The 21,549-nt window shown below is 42.7% G+C and overlaps 1 protein-coding gene across 1 annotated transcript in view; it reads right to left on the minus strand.

Moving 5' to 3' along the window:
* Nucleotides 1–4,325: 4,325 nt before the first annotated feature.
* Nucleotides 4,326–21,549, minus strand: part of xpot (exportin, tRNA (nuclear export receptor for tRNAs)) — a 32,524-nt gene continuing 15,300 nt past the window's right edge. Inside the window, exons 8-25 of the mRNA XM_083658132.1 lie at nucleotides 19,321–19,425; nucleotides 18,525–18,656; nucleotides 17,861–17,899; nucleotides 17,712–17,774; nucleotides 17,462–17,586; nucleotides 16,917–17,061; nucleotides 16,230–16,349; nucleotides 10,105–10,199; nucleotides 9,867–9,936; nucleotides 9,082–9,320; nucleotides 8,419–8,704; nucleotides 7,995–8,184; nucleotides 7,765–7,881; nucleotides 7,061–7,176; nucleotides 6,935–6,982; nucleotides 6,749–6,820; nucleotides 5,300–5,356; nucleotides 4,326–5,174 (exon numbers count right to left, since the gene is read on the minus strand). Coding sequence (XP_083514258.1) covers nucleotides 5,148–5,174; nucleotides 5,300–5,356; nucleotides 6,749–6,820; nucleotides 6,935–6,982; nucleotides 7,061–7,176; nucleotides 7,765–7,881; nucleotides 7,995–8,184; nucleotides 8,419–8,704; nucleotides 9,082–9,320; nucleotides 9,867–9,936; nucleotides 10,105–10,199; nucleotides 16,230–16,349; nucleotides 16,917–17,061; nucleotides 17,462–17,586; nucleotides 17,712–17,774; nucleotides 17,861–17,899; nucleotides 18,525–18,656; nucleotides 19,321–19,425 — 2,046 coding nt within the window. The 3' untranslated portion in view covers nucleotides 4,326–5,147. The remainder of the gene's footprint in view (nucleotides 5,175–5,299; nucleotides 5,357–6,748; nucleotides 6,821–6,934; nucleotides 6,983–7,060; nucleotides 7,177–7,764; nucleotides 7,882–7,994; nucleotides 8,185–8,418; nucleotides 8,705–9,081; nucleotides 9,321–9,866; nucleotides 9,937–10,104; nucleotides 10,200–16,229; nucleotides 16,350–16,916; nucleotides 17,062–17,461; nucleotides 17,587–17,711; nucleotides 17,775–17,860; nucleotides 17,900–18,524; nucleotides 18,657–19,320; nucleotides 19,426–21,549) is intronic.

The following is a 21,549-nucleotide window of genomic DNA, read 5'->3' on the forward strand; positions in this document are numbered from 1 at the left end:
ATGATTTTTCCATGACCGTGGGAACCCTGTTCTCTTATGTGGTATGAAATCCTCTTTCTGTTGGCAAAGTTCCCATATCCAAGCTTTTGATATTTGATCACATGCTGTTTTATAAACACATAGAAATGATTTCTAATGAGTGACCAGGCTCCTAGTTAGTCAACACTTTATTGGTACAGGTACTAACCGATGTTCTAACAGAAGGTTCATCACAATATCAAAAAATAATCATCTCAAGACAAATGAATTCATTTGGCATAAATATTTCATGGATGTGCGCAGACCATGTTCCCCATCGGTCTGCCAAAGAGAAGCAGACTGTCAGCGGCTGAATATTCATTTGGATATTAACATTGAATGAAAGTGATTTGCAAAGGGGACATGGCATTTCAAAAAGACGCACAAGCTGAGCTACTTTAGTGGGTTAGCAGGAGGGAAAAATGTTCAGTGGCATAGTTAACCGGTAAAGTCTGTCTGAACACTACTATGGTACAATGGGAAAACATGCATAAAAGACAACTTGAGCTGAAATGAAGTGGGGATATTTGTTATTAAAAGCACTATGAAGTGACTGCGCTTGGTGGTTTTACTGCTCACTGACTGCTCTGCTATATTAGTCTTATTTCTACAAGCTTTCCTTCATAGCAGTGAAGTGCAGATCTCAGGGCTTAAAGCAAAAGACTAACTGAAATCGCTGCTATATTGTGATAGAAAGTAGCTTGCTGTTCATTGGATTAAAAAAAATGCTTTTATTCTATTGGTAAATGTAAAATATTGCTTTGCATTGCTGAATATGATAAAATGCATTAAAAAAAATCCTGAAAATAGTTTGTGAATCTAAAATGTCCATTATGCTGGAAAAGAGGCACCTGCCTGGAGGTCTGTAAGCCCTGAGATCTTGAAGGTGACAGTTGTGATTGTAGACTTTGTGTACATGCTTTAGTGTTGCTAACAAATCAACAAGCTGTCCTGCACACAGAGCAGCAGCTGTTCATGTGACCAGACTAGTGAGACCTCACCCAAAAAGTTTCATCAATCTAAAACACTCATGTTCAATAGTGATACAGGGAGAAATCCACTGTAGAAGTGGCAGAGACCAATTTCTCCAAGCACAATAATAGCCTCAATAAACCATTATGCAATGTACTTCTAACTCCCTTAATACAGTGGCTCTCAAACCTTTTGGCTCGTGACCCCTTCAAACAAAGTGATGTCCACTCGTGACCCCCTGTCACAATTGTGCAGAGTTCAACCTTTTCAGGTTGTTTCATCTCATCAGAAGAGGCCTAGAGACTGAAAACTATCCTGTATTTCTCAAGAAAATAAAAAATGAAGAAAAATCTGGAAAAAATGAACATTAAATGTTTATAACAGAAATATACTTTTTCCCTATTCTACAAATCATCTTGTGACACCCTGACCCCCAGGTTGCGAACCACTGCTTTAAAACAGTGCCAAAGCCACGCCCTCTTCTAGGTTTGGCATGGGGCCTAAGGATTTAATTCCCCATTTATTTCCCCATAGACGTTTTGTAAAACCCTTATAAAGTGTATTAATGCATAACCCCCTTAATAATGTTCTATGGATAAAGTGTATTAATGCATAACCCCCTTAATGTTCTATGGATAAAGTGTATTAATGCATAACCCCCTTAATAATGTTCTATGGTCTCTTGTGATTGTGAATATCGCTGAATCGCTTGGTTTGACCAAGTCAAACTCTTTTAAGGATTTTACAAAACATCAATGGAAAAACTAATGGGGAATTCACTTCCTTAGGCCCCATGGGAAATCTCACAATGGCGAGACTTTGGCACTATATAAAACATTAAAATTGTGAACATGCTCAAAGACAGTTCATGAAGTAGATGGCTAGCTAGCTGTTGTTATAAGGTGGTTGTGTGGACAACAGACATACATAAGTTATGCCCGTTGTCGACACACACAGCCACCTGTGACTGAAAGCAAACTCATGCCCCTTCCATGGGGATTGTTAAAAGGCATTTTGGGAAATGTAGGAAATGACCCACTGAAGCAGACAAGGCAAAGTGGACACAGCAAGGAGAATTTCTCTATTTCTCAACCTGGACCTTATTTTCCTAACTTGTGTGTCGAAGTAACTCATTGGGATTTCCATGTTTGAAATGGAACCAGTATTGAGCCAGAGCACGTCAGCTGCATTGGCTGCAATGTAATGAGACAGGGCCGAAGGGGCAGTCTCGCTCGGTCGTATTGAGGCCAATGTGGAAGTATCAAAAACTGCAGTTAATCAAATGGCCACTTGAGACTGGCTCTAAAAGAGTGTCAATCCCCATCATTCAGCCCCATGTTAAAATGCCCAACTTTACAGCAGAAACAAGCACTTTTAGTGGACATACACTGGTATGGTCAATGTGCCCTGTCTGATCACATTGCAGCCTGTGCAGCTGGGGTGCTCTTGTTCAAAACTGGATCAATTTTTAAAATGGTTGCTGCGATGAGTCACTTAGGGCCCAGGTTCAACTTGATATGTACAGCAACACAGCACAGATGGCTCACATCATCTGGAGGTTTTGAAGAACAGAAAGAAAGCATGCGTAGTGCGTACACCGGTGATTTGCCTTGTTCACATCTGCACAGCAACAAGGAAAACATCACACACAACTAAAGAGCAAAGCAAGTGCTTACAAAAAGCAGATGGGGATAAAGTGCCAAAGTCACACCCACTTCCTGTTTAGGCATACGCGCCGTTCTGTTTTGAAGTTTTGGCCTGAGTGAAATGTTCTGTGGTCTCCCCTGATTATAAATATAGCTGAATCACTTGGTTTGACAAAATAAAACATATTTTCATAAGCATTTTACAAAATATAGATGGAAAAAAGAATGGCGGATGAAATCGCTTGCCCGAAGAGGGAGTGACTTTGGCTCTCTACAGTAAGTCATCTAGCACGGATTGATTTCACGTCACAATAGATAGCGTTGACAATTCTTTGAGGGGCTGCTGTTTGACAGGTACTTCACAGTATTGCTCGCAATTAGCATTGCATAATCAAATGTTCAGTCTCCTGAACTGTCACAAATGCTTCAATATAAAATACAATGTACATGAAGGTTCCTATTAATTCAACCCATTATTTGCAGCCGTTTTCAGATGGGAATGAAGATGAAAAGAAAAAGGAAAAAAAGCGAAACCTAGGAACTTTATTTACATTTTTAACATCTTATTCTCTTATTTACATTTTGTTCCTCCGTCAATGTTCATTTCCATCTGAAAGAAAACAGCGTTAGCCTGCACCAACGCAAACAATTCGTCATCGCAAAAAAAAATCCAGTTAATGGAAAACTAAACATGAAACGACTAACGATCATCTCTTCAACTTGAGCACTAAACCACCGTATAGAAGCTGTGTAGCTCAAAAACGAGTTCTCTACACCAAATTAGGTCGTAAAATATAATGGCTGAAAGAATAGCAATAATATTTGCTTGTAAGTGTAGGGAAGTGAGAGGGAGATTGTAGGTTGCCATTCTCATGACATGGAGACAGACTGTGTGGGAAAGACCATAGAGTTATGCAGTCCACCTGGGAAGGCAGACGCACAATGAGCCTCGTCTCTGCTCCGTTTGTAGCGGCGCGAGCGTCACGATGGCGGACCCGCTCGCACCTGCGCGCTACAAATGGAGCAGAGAGACAAGCCGGAGCCATAAGCACTTAAAATTCCCACATAATTCACTTCAAACTCAATCTTCAAGCATCCATTCTTCGACATAAAAAAAAGAAAAATCACTGCCACATATTCAATAAAAAAATCATACAATTCAGCCTTTTTTCTCTTTACAAATCCATTCATGTGGCAGCAAACATTGTCCACACACTCATGTGAAAAATCTAATATATATATATATATTGTTGTTGTTGACATGTTTAACTGTAATTGTTTGACTAATAAAGCTATGCTTCACAAATCCTAACAAGAGGCTGAGTCATTCTAGCCATTTAAAGAGGAACTCAACCCCAAACCCAAATGTGTTGTAAAGCCTGACATGTAGTGGTATACGCATGCTAGTGAAATGGCCGTCTGCTATTGGATGATCTTTGGCACCAGGTGATGTCATCTTCTATGAAGTGTGACAGGCAATGACATCACCCGGCACCAAAGACCAGCAAATAGCAGAGAAGCATTTCATGACCATGCTCAATGACTCTGTGGTAAGATGACCCTCTTCTTGTGGTGAGAGAGGAGGGCATCTGCTCAGTCGAGGATAGAGAATCTCCCCCCCCCCCCCCCCCCCCGTAGGGAATTCTTCAGGAGTCAAGACGTTGGTGGTGGACTGGGGAGGTGGGTGCCTTATAGCATCAGATATTGGGCTTTACTCACATTTGGGTTGTAGTTCGTCTTAAATGTTTTGGGATAGGCGGCGCCAAACTCGGCCTTCAATCCTTCCCATGGATCTGTTTAGTCTAAAAAGCACTTTCCACAAGACACCTGTTTTCATTTCATAGACTTCTCTCAGTCTTGTTGAGTGGTCACACCAGCCACAGACTTCTGTCCGTCTTGTTGAGTGGTCACACCACCGTCTTGTCGAGTGGTCACACCAGTCATAGACTTCTGTCCATCTTGTCGAGTGGTCACACCACTCATAGACTTCTGTCTGTCTTGTTGAGTGGTCACATCGCTCGTAGACTTCTGTCCGTCTTGTTCAATGGTCACACCCCTCGTAGACTTCTGTCTGTCTTGTTGAGTGGTCACACCACTCATAGACTTCTGTCCATCTTGTCGAGTGGTCACACCGCTCGTAGACTTCTGTCCGTCTTGTTCAGTGGTCACACCACTCATAGACTTCTGTCCGTCTTGTTCAGTGGTCACACCACTCATAGACTTCTGTCCATCTTGTCGAGTGGTCACACCAGTCAAACGCCAAGCCCGCATGGAGAGCACGTCTCTTAGGCTTTGGGCCGCTGGAGGGAATTGGCTGCCCCTCCTCTCTGGCGCAGACCTCTTTTCGGTCCATTTTCCCCAACAGACTGGGCTTCTGTTATGCAATGACTTTTTAAGTGCAAAAGCAGCTCCTATGCTAAGTCCCATTTTGTTGCAAGTGGCACGGACAAAGCGCTTCCTCTTTGAAGTGTCCTTTGGATCCCAGTGAACTTCCCAGTTGGTATTTGTTTCCTACAGCTTGCCTCGCTGGAAGAATGCCTGTACAGACAGAGGGGAGGAGGAGAGTGTGGTCAGGAAAACTAGCCCAACGAAAGGTCTTTACCTAAGAAGCATGGAGAAGCAGCCAGTCTCATGCTGCAGGTCCCTCAGTGACCAGCTCGTACCTTCATGTAGCTCTTCAGGACTTTGACATCTGGCTGCTCAAGCACTTGACACAGCTCCTGTTGAATCAAGCATCAGACATGTTTACAGGCGATCTGCAGCTTTCTCAAAGTCACTTTTTGAGACCTTTTTAATGTGACATGAGAATGGACATAAATGGGGGTTAGGGATGTTTTACTGGCTTATAGCACAAAATCAGCATAACAACTGTGGGTGGTTGAATGATGGAAGACATTCCTTTAAAGCCCCTTCCAGTCAGTTTTTCTACCTGTTTAACAGTTGGCGTTCTATTTCATACGTTCTGTATAGTCGCACATCATCTGATTCTGAGATACATTAAGAAGATACACTCAGAAAAACAGCGCAACTTACGCCAGAAACAGTTTTCCTCCGTAGGAATAGCTGCATTATTGCTGAGATATCAACAACCGGTCAACGGATTTCAAAACTGCTGCCCAGTTGAATGAGCGTGACGCGAAATGGTTAACAAGCGTTTCGGTCACTGAGTGGCATTTTGAGCCTGATGAATGTGGTTACAGCCAGCAGGCAGCAGGCTTAGCTAATGTATCTAACAGCTAGCTAGCTACTGTAGTTAACATGCCAGCTCGTCCTCACTCACAATTGAACTGTCATATGTACGACTATAGCATTCCATTGAGTCATTGCTCCATTTTAGCAACTAACTTAACTTTTAACTAGAGCACAAAATTAAGTTATTTGTGAAAGAATATTTGGCGAACAGTGTGGCTAATCAACACTGTCAGAACATTACTCAGAAACATGAAATATCTTAAGAATTACAAAATACATTGGGGGGGGAGGGGAGCCTCTAAAGCGAGCAACCAGCATTGCTATGGGTCAAATTTTATTTGACCAAATTTAAGTGCAGTAATATAACTAGAACGACCGCACCGCGGATATATGCCTCCGCCAACAAGTCGACATCCATGCCTGTCCAGACTTTGACGTTTGAGCCAAATGTGAAGAAATTCCGTCAAGGTATTACTGAGATATGGCGTTACCGAGCTTGAAATTGGCGTTCGTGAGGTCACAGTGACTTTCCAAATTTCCCAAACTCAGGCAACTAACACAAAATGATCTCCTGTAGATGGATAAATAGCACTACAGGTGAGAAGAAAAATACGGTATGTATTTTGGATTTTAGGGTGAGCGGTCCCTTTAAGACATTTTAACACCTTTAATTTCATGATGAAATTAAGACTGAATTCAAGACTTTCCTGTGGATAGTTACCATGCTTTTTTTTTTATTATTGTTGGAGCATTTGCCTTTATTGGACAGAACAATAAGCAGACAGGAAAGGCAGGGAGAGAGAGGACGAGGCCTTAGCTGTTCAAGCTCTACCAGGTGAGCCTCCATCGTGGTTTTAAAGTGATCACAATCACGTTTTACAGCAGAATCAAGTCAGGGACAAAGTTGTTGACTGTCTTACCTGTGTGATTTCCGGTGACACTTGAAGTGATGGTAGGTACTCTTGTTGCAAGAACTGAATAAACTCTGGCCCCTGCAAGTGAAAAAGGGTTTAAAACTAGATTTAGAAAAAAGATGAAAAAAAATGGGGGGGGAATCTAGTATTAAAAAATGTGTCCATATATGAAAATGCATCATCAAGACGTACCCTTTTGAGATGAATGACTTTCAATGTGAGAGCGCACTCTGACAGCGTCTGAAAAACAGCAGGGCCTGTGTTGAATAGTGTGTAACATGTCAGTCGTACAGGACGTTCCGTTGCATGGAAACTTACCAGAACTGTCTGAGCGTCTGTGAGGTCAAAGGTGGGTTTGAGAGGAGCCAGGAAGCACGCAGGAACTATGTGTTTGTAGATGAAGTCAGGGAAGCCCACCATTCCATCTTTACCGCCTGGAGGATTCAGCAAATCAATCAATTAACCACTGCAGTAGTGTTTACTGCATCCATTCCCTCCTGATCCACAAGCAATTCTAGGGCTGGGTGATCAATGGATTTGATCAATTAATTGAAATGTGGGCGAGGCCGGGGGAGCGTGCGAGCTGTGTCTGCGAGCGTGCAAAGCAGGCGAGACCTCGAGGGAAAACCAATGAGGTACTGTCCGGCAGAAATGAGCGATGAAGAGGAGGACGACAACGAGGAACGGTAGGCTAGAAAGGAGCACTCTGTTTCTAGTTTGAATAACACCTTTGCATTTTTTTTCATTTTTAAGAAAAATAAATAGATTAAAAATGTAAATCAGGTGTAGGTGTGAAAATGTATGTATGTAATATATTTTCATTATTCAAGTTTTGTAAAAAAATATATAAATATCGTATCGTATAATTATCGTGAACCCAATATTGTGTATTGTATCGTGAACTGAGGGTATTGTGACACCCCTAGTATATATATATACTGTATATACTGTATATATATATTTTTTTTAAGGCCATATCGCCCAGCCCCAAAAGATTCCCAGTAAAAAGCAGGTTCCCTTACCCCACAGTTCCACCAGTTTGGAGAGGATGATGAAACAGGTTTTCTGAGCAATGGGGTCAGGAAAGTCCACCGCTCCCTGGATGATGGTGAACACGACCCGCTCGATGTTCTCCGGCCCTGGGAGACGAGATAGGACCCAATGCATTTCACTTTGCTTTGGTTTTAGTGGGATGCTAAATCCACCTTGTCCTGGTGAACTATTGGTTGTGTGGCCTGGACAAGCAGCTTACCCTGGTTTGCCATGACTTCGTTCATGCCTGAGCTGGCGATGGTCTGGATGAAGCAGAAGTAGCTCCGCCTCAGCATCTGTTTCTCCAGGGCGGCGGCCTGGTCGTTGTCCTCGGCCGGCCGGCCCAGCACCTCGAAGATGGCCAGCACCAGAGGCATAAACACCTGCTGCAGGAACGGAGACACCTGCCGCTGCACAAGCAACAAGCAGACAACTGTTAATGCTGGTCTGACTTTGAGCCAGTTTGGTCAACAGCAACATGATGCTAGGTAGCTCTTTTACAGCTTTCATTTAAACCCTTGTCCTCTACCAGTGGTTCTCTAAATGTTTTGGCTTCAGCTAGGGTTGGCACGACGGGACGATGGCATCGACCATCGTGATGGGCCGACCCCCATCGACCGCTGAGGAGTCAGGCTGTGGGGTACCTTGAACTTGGCGGTGATCTGGCTGATGAGGGGGATGAACTCCTGCAGGTCCTTGGCATCGCAGTCCTTCAGCATGTGTTCTGAGGCGGGGGGGATGAAGGGCAGCACCTCCTCCTCCAGGCAGATGATCATGCGGTGCAGGAAGGAGCGCACCGAGCTGCGCAGCGCCCCCCGCTGGACCGGGCAGCTCAGCGCGGGCAGGAAGGCCTGGAGGCACTCTCTGTACACCTCGGTGCAGCCGCACTGCTTCACCGTCTGCTTGTTGCTGAAGGCCTTGCTGGTCCGACTGGAGACAGGATGAGAGCAAACGATGAGATGCGTTGACATTTCTGATGATGATTTGATGGTTCACACTGTATCGATATTATATACAGTATATAGGGCGGAACGTGTAGAAACTATAGAATATATTGTATAGTTTCGACACGTTCTACAAATAAAGATTCTTGGAGTGCAATCAGCTGTGCATCACAGTCTTCATTAGCTAAGACCTTTAAAATGGAACAAGTAACATTTGTTAATAGTGAAGGATCTTTGTTGTTGTTGTAGAAGGGCAGTTAGTTCCAGAAGGGTCTGTGTAACATCTCTGGGAGTGGTGGTGACCAAACGATACAGCGTTGGATCAAACAGGATGAAACTCCGAGACGGGAGTGATCAGCTTACCTTGCGAAGCCCACGGCATGACTGAGGCAGTCGGCGAGGGCAGCCTGGGCCTCCTCCTCTGTCTCCTGGGACAGTTTGGCCAGCAGGGGGCGGAAGGCGTCCATCAGACGGGACAGCAGGCTCCTCATCAGGACCTGCTTCCTCTCCGCGGGACTCTCCCCGTTCACAATCAGCATGCCTGCCGTCTCAAACATGAACAGCTGGTCGTCGCTGGTCAACAGTGCCGGGAAACCATTTTCCTGCAGGATCAAAGAGGGATTTCAGGGTTCCCACGCCTTCTTAAACATCAAATTCAACACTGAACATTTTTAAAATGAGAACTAGCAGGCTGTACAGAATCTCAGACAACAATGAAAAAGAGAGAGGCTTGAATGTGTGAACACTTCTCAAATGTGCTGTTACATGTGAAGTAAAACAATAATAATAATCAGAAGAACTTTGATTTCTATTCTTGCACAACAATATAAAAATTCAAGCATTTTCAATTACCCATGTCTATTTGTGTCTATTAAATCAAAAACTTTCAAGGCCTTGTGTTTTTCCTCAACTTCACAAACTTTCAAAGAAATCTAAGAACCCATGGTAACCCTGGATTTGGACAAATGAGATCAACAAAAATCCACAACAAAATGAGGAAACAATTAATGTGACTATGTTCGCCCTGTCTGTGGCCCTAATATGTGATTATTATTATTATTATTACAACAACAACAACACATTGGTGACGTGTGAGCAGATATTTGAGAGCTGAACAAGGACTAATGCATGCTGGTGCTGCTACTTACAGGAGGAGTGAGTTCCAGCAGGTCCTGGATCCTGCTGAGGATGTCCTCAATAAAGCCATTCATGTGCTTGCTGTCAACACAGAGCCGCGTTACAATCAACTCCAACACAGCCCAGCACTGAGTCAAGTCTCTGGCTGGACACAACTGACCAACTAAACCAACAGTCTTAAATGGTGTAAGTTAAGCGAGGTGTTTACATGTGGTTGTGTTTTTTTCAGAGGCCCGGGCTCAGACTTACTGCAGGGTTTTGACGAATCTAGAGAAGAGGTAAGCCACCCTACTCCTGACCTTAGGGCTGTTATGCCTCAGTCCTCTTTGGTCCAGAAACGCCATCTACACACACACAGGGGGAATTACAGTCAGAATAACAATATGATGCCATCTACACACACAGGGGGAATTACAGTCAGAATAACAATATGCTGCCATCTACACATACAGGGGGAATTACAGTCAGAATAACAATATGCTGCCATCTACACATACAGGGGGAATTACAGTCAGAATAACAATATGATGCCATCTACACATACAGGGGGAATTACAGTCAGAATAACAATATGCTGCCATCTACACACACAGGGGGAATTACAGTCAGAATAACAATATGCTGCCATCTACACACATACAGGGAGAATTACAGTCAGAATAACAATATGCCGCCATCTACACACACAGGGGGAATTACAGTCAGAATAACAATATGCTGCCATCTACACACACAGGGGGAATTACAGTCAGAATAACAATATGCCGCCATCTACACACACAGGGGGAATTACAGTCAGAATAACAATATGATGCCATCTACACACACAGGGGGAATTACAGTCAGAATAACAATATGCTGCCATCTACACATACAGGGAGAATTACAGTCAGAATAACAATATGCTGCCATCTACACATACAGGGAGAATTACAGTCAGAATAACAATATGCTGCCATCTACACATACAGGGAGAATTACAGTCAGAATAACAATATGCTGCCATCTACACATACAGGGAGAATTACAGTCAGAATAACAATATGCTGCCATCTACACATACAGGGGGAATTACAGTCAGAATAACAATATGCTGCCATCTACACATACAGGGAGAATTACAGTCAGAATAACAATATGCTGCCATCTACACACACAGGGGGAATTACAGTCAGAATAACAATATGCTGCCATCTACACACACAGGGGGAATTACAGTCAGAATAACAATATGCTGCCATCTACACATACAGGGGGAATTACAGTCAGAATAACAATATGATGCCATCTACACACACAGGGGGAATTACAGTCAGAATAACAATATGCTGCCATCTACACACATACAGGGAGAATTACAGTCAGAATAACAATATGCTGCCATCTACACACACAGGGGGAATTACAGTCAGAATAACAATATGCTGCCATCTACACACACAGGGGGAATTACAGTCAGAATAACAATATGCTGCCATCTACACACATACAGGGAGAATTACAGTCAGAATAACAATATGATGCCATCTACACACACAGGGAGAATTACAGTCAGAATAACAATATGCTGCCATCTACACACACAGGGGGAATTACAGTCAGAATAACAATATGCTGCCATCTACACACACAGGGGGAATTACAGTCAGAATAACAATATGATGCCATCTACACACACAGGGGGAATTACAGTCAGAATAACAATATGCTGCCATCTACACACACAGGGGGAATTACAGTCAGAATAACAATATGATGCCATCTACACACACAGGGGGAATTACAGTCAGAATAACAATATGATGCCATCTACACACATACAGGGAGAATTACAGTCAGAATAACAATATGCTGCCATCTACACACACAGGGGGAATTACAGTCAGAATAACAATATGCTGCCATCTACACACACAGGGGGAATTACAGTCAGAATAACAATATGATGCCATCTACACACATACAGGGAGAATTACAGTCAGAATAACAATATGCTGCCATCTACACATACAGGGAGAATTACAGTCAGAATAACAATATGCTGCCATCTACACACACAGGGGGAATTACAGTCAGAATAACAATATGCTGCCATCTACACACACAGGGGGAATTACAGTCAGAATAACAATATGCTGCCATCTACACACACAGGGGGAATTACAGTCAGAATAACAATATGATGCCATCTACACATACAGGGAGAATTACAGTCAGAATAACAATATGCTGCCATCTACACACACAGGGGGAATTAGTCAGAATAACAATATGCTGCCATCTACACACACAGGGGGAATTACAGTCAGAATAACAATATGATGCCATCTACACACACAGGGGGAATTACAGTCAGAATAACAATATGCTGCCATCTACACATACAGGGGGAATTACAGTCAGAATAACAATATGTTGCCATCTACACACACAGGGGGAATTACAGTCAGAATAACAATATGTTGCCATCTACACACATACAGGGAGAATTACAGTCAGAATAACAATATGCTGCCATCTACACACATACAGGGAGAATTACAGTCAGAATAACAATATGCTGCCATCTACACACACAGGGGGAATTACAGTCAGAATAACAATATGATGCCATCTACACACATACAGGGAGAATTACAGTCAGAATAACAATATGCTGCCATCTACACACACAGGGGGAATTACAGTCAGAATAACAATATGATGCCATCTACACATACAGGGAGAATTACAGTCAGAATAACAATATGCTGCCATCTACACACACAGGGGGAATTACAGTCAGAATAACAATATGATGCCATCTACACACACAGGGGGAATTACAGTCAGAATAACAATATGATGCCATCTACACATACAGGGAGAATTACAGTCAGAATAACAATATGCTGCCATCTACACACACAGGGGGAATTACAGTCAGAATAACAATATGCTGCCATCTACACATACAGGGAGAATTACAGTCAGAATAACAATATGCTGCCATCTACACACACAGGGGGAATTACAGTCAGAATAACAATATGCTGCCATCTACACACACAGGGGGAATTACAGTCAGAATAACAATATGCTGCCATCTACACACACAGGGAGAATTACAGTCAGAATAACAATATGCTGCCATCTACACACACAGGGGGAATTACAGTCAGAATAACAATATGCTGCCATCTACACACACAGGGGGAATTACAGTCAGAATAACAATATGATGCCATCTACACACACAGGGGGAATTACAGTCAGAATAACAATATGCTGCCATCTACACATACAGGGAGAATTACAGTCAGAATAACAATATGCTGCCATCTACACACACAGGGGGAATTACAGTCAGAATAACAATATGATGCCATCTACACACACAGGGGGAATTACAGTCAGAATAACAATATGCTGCCATCTACACATACAGGGGGAATTACAGTCAGAATAACAATATGTTGCCATCTACACACACAGGGGGAATTACAGTCAGAATAACAATATGTTGCCATCTACACACATACAGGGAGAATTACAGTCAGAATAACAATATGCTGCCATCTACACACATACAGGGAGAATTACAGTCAGAATAACAATATGCTGCCATCTACACACACAGGGGGAATTACAGTCAGAATAACAATATGATGCCATCTACACACATACAGGGAGAATTACAGTCAGAATAACAATATGCTGCCATCTACACACACAGGGGGAATTACAGTCAGAATAACAATATGATGCCATCTACACATACAGGGAGAATTACAGTCAGAATAACAATATGCTGCCATCTACACACACAGGGGGAATTACAGTCAGAATAACAATATGATGCCATCTACACACACAGGGGGAATTACAGTCAGAATAACAATATGATGCCATCTACACATACAGGGAGAATTACAGTCAGAATAACAATATGCTGCCATCTACACACACAGGGGGAATTACAGTCAGAATAACAATATGCTGCCATCTACACATACAGGGAGAATTACAGTCAGAATAACAATATGCTGCCATCTACACACACAGGGGGAATTACAGTCAGAATAACAATATGCTGCCATCTACACACACAGGGGGAATTACAGTCAGAATAACAATATGCTGCCATCTACACACACAGGGAGAATTACAGTCAGAATAACAATATGCTGCCATCTACACACACAGGGGGAATTACAGTCAGAATAACAATATGCTGCCATCTACACACACAGGGGGAATTACAGTCAGAATAACAATATGATGCCATCTACACACACAGGGGGAATTACAGTCAGAATAACAATATGATGCCATCTACACACACAGGGGGAATTACAGTCAGAATAACAATATGCTGCCATCTACACATACAGGGAGAATTACAGTCAGAATAACAATATGCTGCCATCTACACACACAGGGGGAATTACAGTCAGAATAACAATATGCTGCCATCTACACATACAGGGAGAATTACAGTCAGAATAACAATATGCTGCCATCTACACACACAGGGAGAATTACAGTCAGAATAACAATATGATGCCATCTACACACACAGGGGGAATTACAGTCAGAATAACAATATGATGCCATCTACACACATACAGGGAGAATTACAGTCAGAATAACAATATGCTGCCATCTACACATACAGGGAGAATTACAGTCAGAATAACAATATGCTGCCATCTACACACACAGGGGGAATTACAGTCAGAATAACAATATGCTGCCATCTACACACACAGGGGGAATTACAGTCAGAATAACAATATGATGCCATCTACACATACAGGGAGAATTACAGTCAGAATAACAATATGCTGCCATCTACACACACAGGGGGAATTACAGTCAGAATAACAATATGCTGCCATCTACACACACAGGGGGAATTACAGTCAGAATAACAATATGATGCCATCTACACACACAGGGGGAATTACAGTCAGAATAACAATATGCTGCCATCTACACATACAGGGAGAATTACAGTCAGAATAACAATATGATGCCATCTACACACACAGGGGGAATTACAGTCAGAATAACAATATGTTGCCATCTACACACACAGGGGGAATTACAGTCAGAATAACAATATGTTGCCATCTACACATACAGGGAGAATTACAGTCAGAATAACAATATGCTGCCATCTACACACATACAGGGGGAATTACAGTCAGAATAACAATATGCTGCCATCTACACATACAGGGAGAATTACAGTCAGAATAACAATATGCTGCCATCTACACATACAGGGAGAATTACAGTCAGAATAACAATATGATGCCATCTACACATACAGGGAGAATTACAGTCAGAATAACAATATGCTGCCATCTACACACACAGGGGGAATTACAGTCAGAATAACAATATGATGCCATCTACACACATACAGGGAGAATTACAGTCAGAATAACAATATGCTGCCATCTACACACACAGGGGGAATTACAGTCAGAATAACAATATGATGCCATCTACACATACAGGGAGAATTACAGTCAGAATAACAATATGCTGCCATCTACACACACAGGGGGAATTACAGTCAGAATAACAATATGATGCCATCTACACACACAGGGGGAATTACAGTCAGAATAACAATATGATGCCATCTACACATACAGGGGGAATTACAGTCAGAATAACAATATGCTGCCATCTACACACACAGGGGGAATTACAGTCAGAATAACAATATGCTGCCATCTACACACACAGGGGGAATTACAGTCAGAATAACAATAGGTTGCTGACACATTAGACACTGATTTGCTTCATTCACATGACAGCCATATTCAATATACGACATATCGGGGATGGGAAAACCAACTCTGAAGAGCGTAAAGCAGATGGAAATGATTCTGAAGAGCGTAAAGCAGATGGAAATGGAGGAAATTCAATTGAAACTGAATTATTATTAGCATCCTTCTGAAGCATCATTCATTATATACATAAGTGGCAGTTCTTTGTCCAGTTGTTTATCTTAGCTGTGTCTGCTAGCTAACATTAGCGTTAGGTTACTTACTTAGCTTTCGGCTACAACTTACACAATTCAACAAGGTTGGCTTGGAGATCAATATAAAATAGCTGACTGATAGCATGAGCTAGCATTATAATCAGTCCACTTGCTGTATATTTAATATTTTTTGTCGAAAGATTTCTTTGTTTCCATCTGCTTTGCTGTCGTCCAGATAGTTTCCCACACCGAGTATGGCACAAAATAAAATATGGCTGCCGTGCGAATAAACCAATTTGGTGCATTATGACACCTTATGAGAACATCATTCATTGATGTGTTTAAATGTATAAATGTAGACTTAGTTTCTTATAGCTAGTAAATAGAAACTCACCAAAACATTTGGAATGTGCTGGGGCTCCACAATGAAGAATTTGTCATATCGAACAACTGTCTCGAAGAACTCCAGAGACACTGAGGAGTGTTGGTATCCACTGACCCCACAGGAGACCAGCTGAACAGTCAAACAAACAAAAACATTGTCACATTACAGTGGGGTGATGGCGTGCGAATATATAAATCTACCTAGCCGATGTGTTTAGAAGAACATTCTCACTTTGTTCAGACAGTCTTCAGTGTAGCGTTATATTGTGTAGTGCGTCAGACGTTATTATTGTTATTATTATCATTATTATTTTAATCAACTCCATACTCGATCAATTTGGTTCTCTTCTCCCTATGTATTCCATACCGGCTTTACACAAAATATGGATAAACCTTATTTACTGATCCAATATGTGCCTAATTTTATATTTTGCATATTTGCGTAACATTACATTCCCATAACTAAAGGAAAACAACCAAATCTAAAGGGAACTTCACTGTTGTACATATTATGTATAATAAATCACCAAAATTATGGGGGGGAGGGGTGGATTTTTGGGCTGTAGGGCTGCCGGATGGGATTCGACCAAATTCTATGTATATGCACAGCATCCCACAGGGCTCACAAGGCCATTGTAAGCCTTTTGAAGTGTCAGCATGGTGATAGGAGGTGCATGTGGGGTTAGTAGTGACTGACCGTCCTCATCATGTCCTGCAGGGCATTGGTCTTGGTTGTGTCTCCAGAGAAGTGAGCCCCATGAGAGGCAGGCAGGGCCTCGCCCAGCATGTACACCAGTCTGATGGATACCTCCACCTCCATGAACACAGCCGTCTGCCAGCTCCTGACACACACACACACACACACACACACACACACACACACACACACACACACACACGTTGTTGTTTTTTGCATTTACTGTATATTTGATAGTTTGATCATATTTGGCGTGCAGCTCCTAGAAAATGTGACTCGACACAGCCGACATGAACAGCACAAGTATAATGTCGATGGGGAGATAACAGCAGAGAATGAACGCTATTACCGAGTATATGCACGACATTCTCTCAGTGGGCTAACTTCTAAGTCACTGAAAATCCTAGCCAAATCACACAATTGACTCATTTTGCTGGGGACCCCTGCGACCCCTCGTCAAGCTGACGTTCCGAGTATATAGGTCTAGCTGCCGTAGCATGTTTCCAGCTTTCTACTCGTTGTTGTGCTCCTGAGCAGGGTCTTACTGCATGGTGCTGGTGAAGACTCTGCGTACAGCTTCCAGCAGCAGCTCAGGAGACACCTGAGCCAGGCGGTCCAGCAGCATCTTCAACTGCTTCCTGTACTCCACGAACATCGCCTCATCCTCCCCCTAACAAACAACAACAACAACAGAGATCAACAGAGCCTCATGATCGCCTAACAAACACATCAACAGAGCCTTTTAGCACGTTCTCCTCTGAGAACGCAATGTCGGCAATGAAGAGCGCCACTCACTTCGTTTTCGAAATTGTACTCGTCGTCGTACGTGAGTTTCTTCATGACAGCGAGCATGATTGCCTGTTGTGAAGAGGTAGTGTGTTAGATTGTTTCATCGGCAACACGTACAAATGTATTTGACATTACCGTTCACACTCAAATCTCACCTCTATATTTGTTTTCTGCTGGTCTGTCAGTTGGGGAAGCTAGGGATACAATGGAAAACACGTCATGATGAATAGACGAAGAACAGATTTTAAATGTTATAAATTCAGGTCAAAAGAAGTTGTGAGCCAAATCTACACCTTGGTTCTGTCATAATACTGTTGTTTTCTTTGCCACTCTTAAACTGCATGCCATTAGGGACTGAGAAACAACAATCCTTTCCAGCAAGAATTTCCATGATGTCAAAATGTTCTTCCTTCCTGAATTGATGCATTTTTATTTTTATTTCTAAAGAAGTGACACGAACGAGTTCCACTACAGTTGGGCTGAAAACCATTCTAAAAGGCTGTGGCCATTACACGCCCAGAGTGATGCCAAATTGCGAGGCGAACTTGGACCCAACTGGCAATCGCAGCAACAGATGTCTACGGAAGCACATTTCTGAAAAATCTACCTTGGTCCAAAGAAATATGTGCGGCAATTTCGCTCAGTAGAATTTGTAATGTGTAACGCATATGTCAAAACTGTAAAACACAATCTGGTATATTCCATGACATTCCAGGAATTCCAGGCCCGTGGGAACCCTGCGGTACTCCAACTCTAACAGTTCTCCTCCTGAGTTCCTAGACTTGTGATTCCTATGTGAGCGTGGCTTTGCTGACGCACCTGTTTGAGGACGTGCAGGTAGTCGTAACAGAAGCCCACAATGTTGGCGGAGATGTCGTCGTCCTCGTGCACCAGCAGCTGCAGCAGCAGCGGCACCTTGGCCTCCAGCGCCTGCAGCGTGTCGGCCGCCACCTGCATGTTGAGATGACACAATGTGAACATTTCATGTCGTGATTATACGAGGAATCAGCGTGACGTCACAACAGCAACAAATCACCGGGAACTGTGACGGTTAACTAGTATGCGTTGAGCCAAACAAACGTTAATATCTCAAAAACTATACATGACATGGCTTATATTTGGACATTCTGAGTGAGAACAGAAGTAGCTCAAGAGTTTGATGTATAATATCTGCATGTCGTGTTAAAGTTGTGTGAACTGTCGCACAGCTGGGGCTAGAGTGAGCACTCAAAGCTAGCTCCCTTGGGTCCCATTGCGGTTTCCACCAGGAAACGCGGTTTGTTTAGCAAAATGCTGCTCGGCTGATGCCTCGTATAGCGACCAAAATGTTCACGATTATCAGTATTATCATGTATTGTCAACGTAAATGTGCTGAAAATCTTCAAAAAGTACTAATACATTGAATGAAATCATTAACCAAAGCTGCGCGTCTGCGTCTGGGATTTTGTTGCTAACTTTGGTTGATGATGGACAGTATTTACTGTTTTTCAAAGCGCTGTAATCACGGGAACACAGTACTCATGGTAATACAGTTTTAATGATCAAGAACATTTGAAACGGTATTGGGAATCTTATCACGGGTTCATCGTTAAACCGGTTATCGTTTCATGCCCACCTTCACGTTGCCCCCCTTGGACAGCTTGGTCCAGCTCAGCACCAGACTCTGGCCCATACCGTTCACCAGCCGAGAGAACTTGGCCAGGAAGTCCACATCCTCCTCCTGACATGGGAAGGAAGACACAGAGATTTAGTTTGGCCAAGCAGGAAGTGAGGAGAAACAGGAAAAGCATGTGTGATGACCTTTTTTAACTTCTACCCTCCTCTTTGTGTGAAAATGAACATTTGGCTCTAAAGTAAACCTGGGCCTCCCATCGCTCCCATCTTCAATGACCTACAATGGCTGCTGGCAAAACTAAGCACAACCCAGTGTTTGTATGAAGTCCTTTAAAGCCAATAGAGCGCAGTACCTGCAGCTTTCACCACGCCAAATTTAATACTTTTTAATGCTACCTGGAACTGAATTCAACAACAACAACAAGAGGACAGTATAAGAAAAATATCATCTAATGAATTGTTAAGGGACATCCAATTGTGCACAGGACAGCAGATACAGGACACATCGTTTTAATGCTTCTGGGCTGTACATTTAGATAATGTAAGACTTTTTGGTGGGACATGAAACCTATTTGTATTGTATATTTAACAGTCCAAATGAACTTTCCGTGTTACTATACATCAGTGATACTCAACTTGCCGCCCGCGACAGGGTGCAGAGTGGCCCCCCGACCATTTTCTAATAATTTCATCTTAGTTTTCATTGTGAATTAGAATCTAATTCACAATAAAAAACTAAGGTGAAATAAAGTTTGACTGAGCTCCAGCTAAATTGTCAAATACCGCCGTCTGCTCGCTACCCAGGCATTTATGTATATACCGTAAATTCCGGACTATAAGCCGCGGCTTTTTTCCCGTTTTTTGGCCCCTGCGGCTTATATAACGGTGCGTCTTATCTATGGATTTTTTCAGAAAAAAAAAAAAAAAAAAAAAAAAAAACTCTCTTTTTTAGCACTCTTTCTAACTATAAATCCACTTCTGTTTTAATTTCCTCTCTTGCCCTCTTTTCACCACACCGCGGACACTGTGTGCACTGTAAAAATAAACAACGGTGGTGTTGTGTTATGTTGTTTTGTTGAAATGTTACGGTAATACGGTAAATGGGAGCTTCCTCAAACAGCCATCTCTTTCCCGACAATCCCCTCTGTGCGTGACCACTTACATATGGTAATTACGGTAAGCAAACGGCCACAAGCCCATCAACTCCCTCCCCCGACTACCAGGAGAAAATCACAAACTTCGGCGAATTCACACAAAGGAAGATCAAGGAATATTCCATCGAACCGGAGCAGATCATAAATATGGATGAAGTGCCTTTGACGTTCGACCTGCCACTCACTCGGACTGTTAACAAGAAGCGCCCTGGAGGATTCTTTCACCAAAAAAAAGCTTTGCTCGTTCTCGACAGCATGAGAACGAGCAGTAGATGATCATGAGGTGGTTTTTCAGACGTGTCGATATAGCAGTTTATCGCAAAAGTGTAATGGAAACACATTTTTCGCATTTGCACGTCATGTGACCCATATTATCCCTTGGAAAAGGAGCGGAAAATAAGTTTGGTAAGTAAGGTTCGATAGCCGTGTCAAAACCTCCGCAGCAAGTGGAAAACTTTGAAGCAACGCTACCTAGCAGAAAGACGAGTGTTGTGCAAAAGCGTAGCCGGGCAAATTAGATAATGTTTAATGGCAGAAATCGGTCCATGGTGACAGCAGGCTGCCTGTGTGCGCGCATTTGGCACAGCGGCGAGATGAGAGGATGAAAAGCACACACTGGTGGTGCTGTCTGAAGTGAATACAGTGACTGTGAGTAGGCTAATACATTGCACACGTTTCAGGTGCAATTATAGAACCAAATCAGCCTTTTCCCCCCTCCATCTCTAAATCGGACCAGTTGTAGGCTATTAGGCTACCTTTTTTCCTCTGCCTGTCGCGCTGACTGCATTCACGCAGCCAGCAACATTTTGCGACTCATTTTCTTTTGAATTGATAATCAGGCTCGTTTATATGCATTGTAACTTCATGTTGGGATTTCCATTGACCATTGGTTGGATTTGAGCATGCAGGGGACGGGATATGGGGCAGATCCCCGTGCGTAATCACTGTGGCAGCTGCTGCAACGGGGAATCACTCAAACGCAACTTCAATGGAAACGCCTACAAGTCGCAATTGTACATTGTCGAAGTTGTAGAAATATCGCAATTCTTTTGCGAAAAACTGTAATGGAAACACAG

The sequence above is a fragment of the Poromitra crassiceps genome, assembly GCF_964638095.1.
Source record: "Poromitra crassiceps genome assembly, chromosome: 2".
NCBI classification, from domain to species: Eukaryota; Metazoa; Chordata; class Actinopteri; order Beryciformes; family Melamphaidae; genus Poromitra; species Poromitra crassiceps.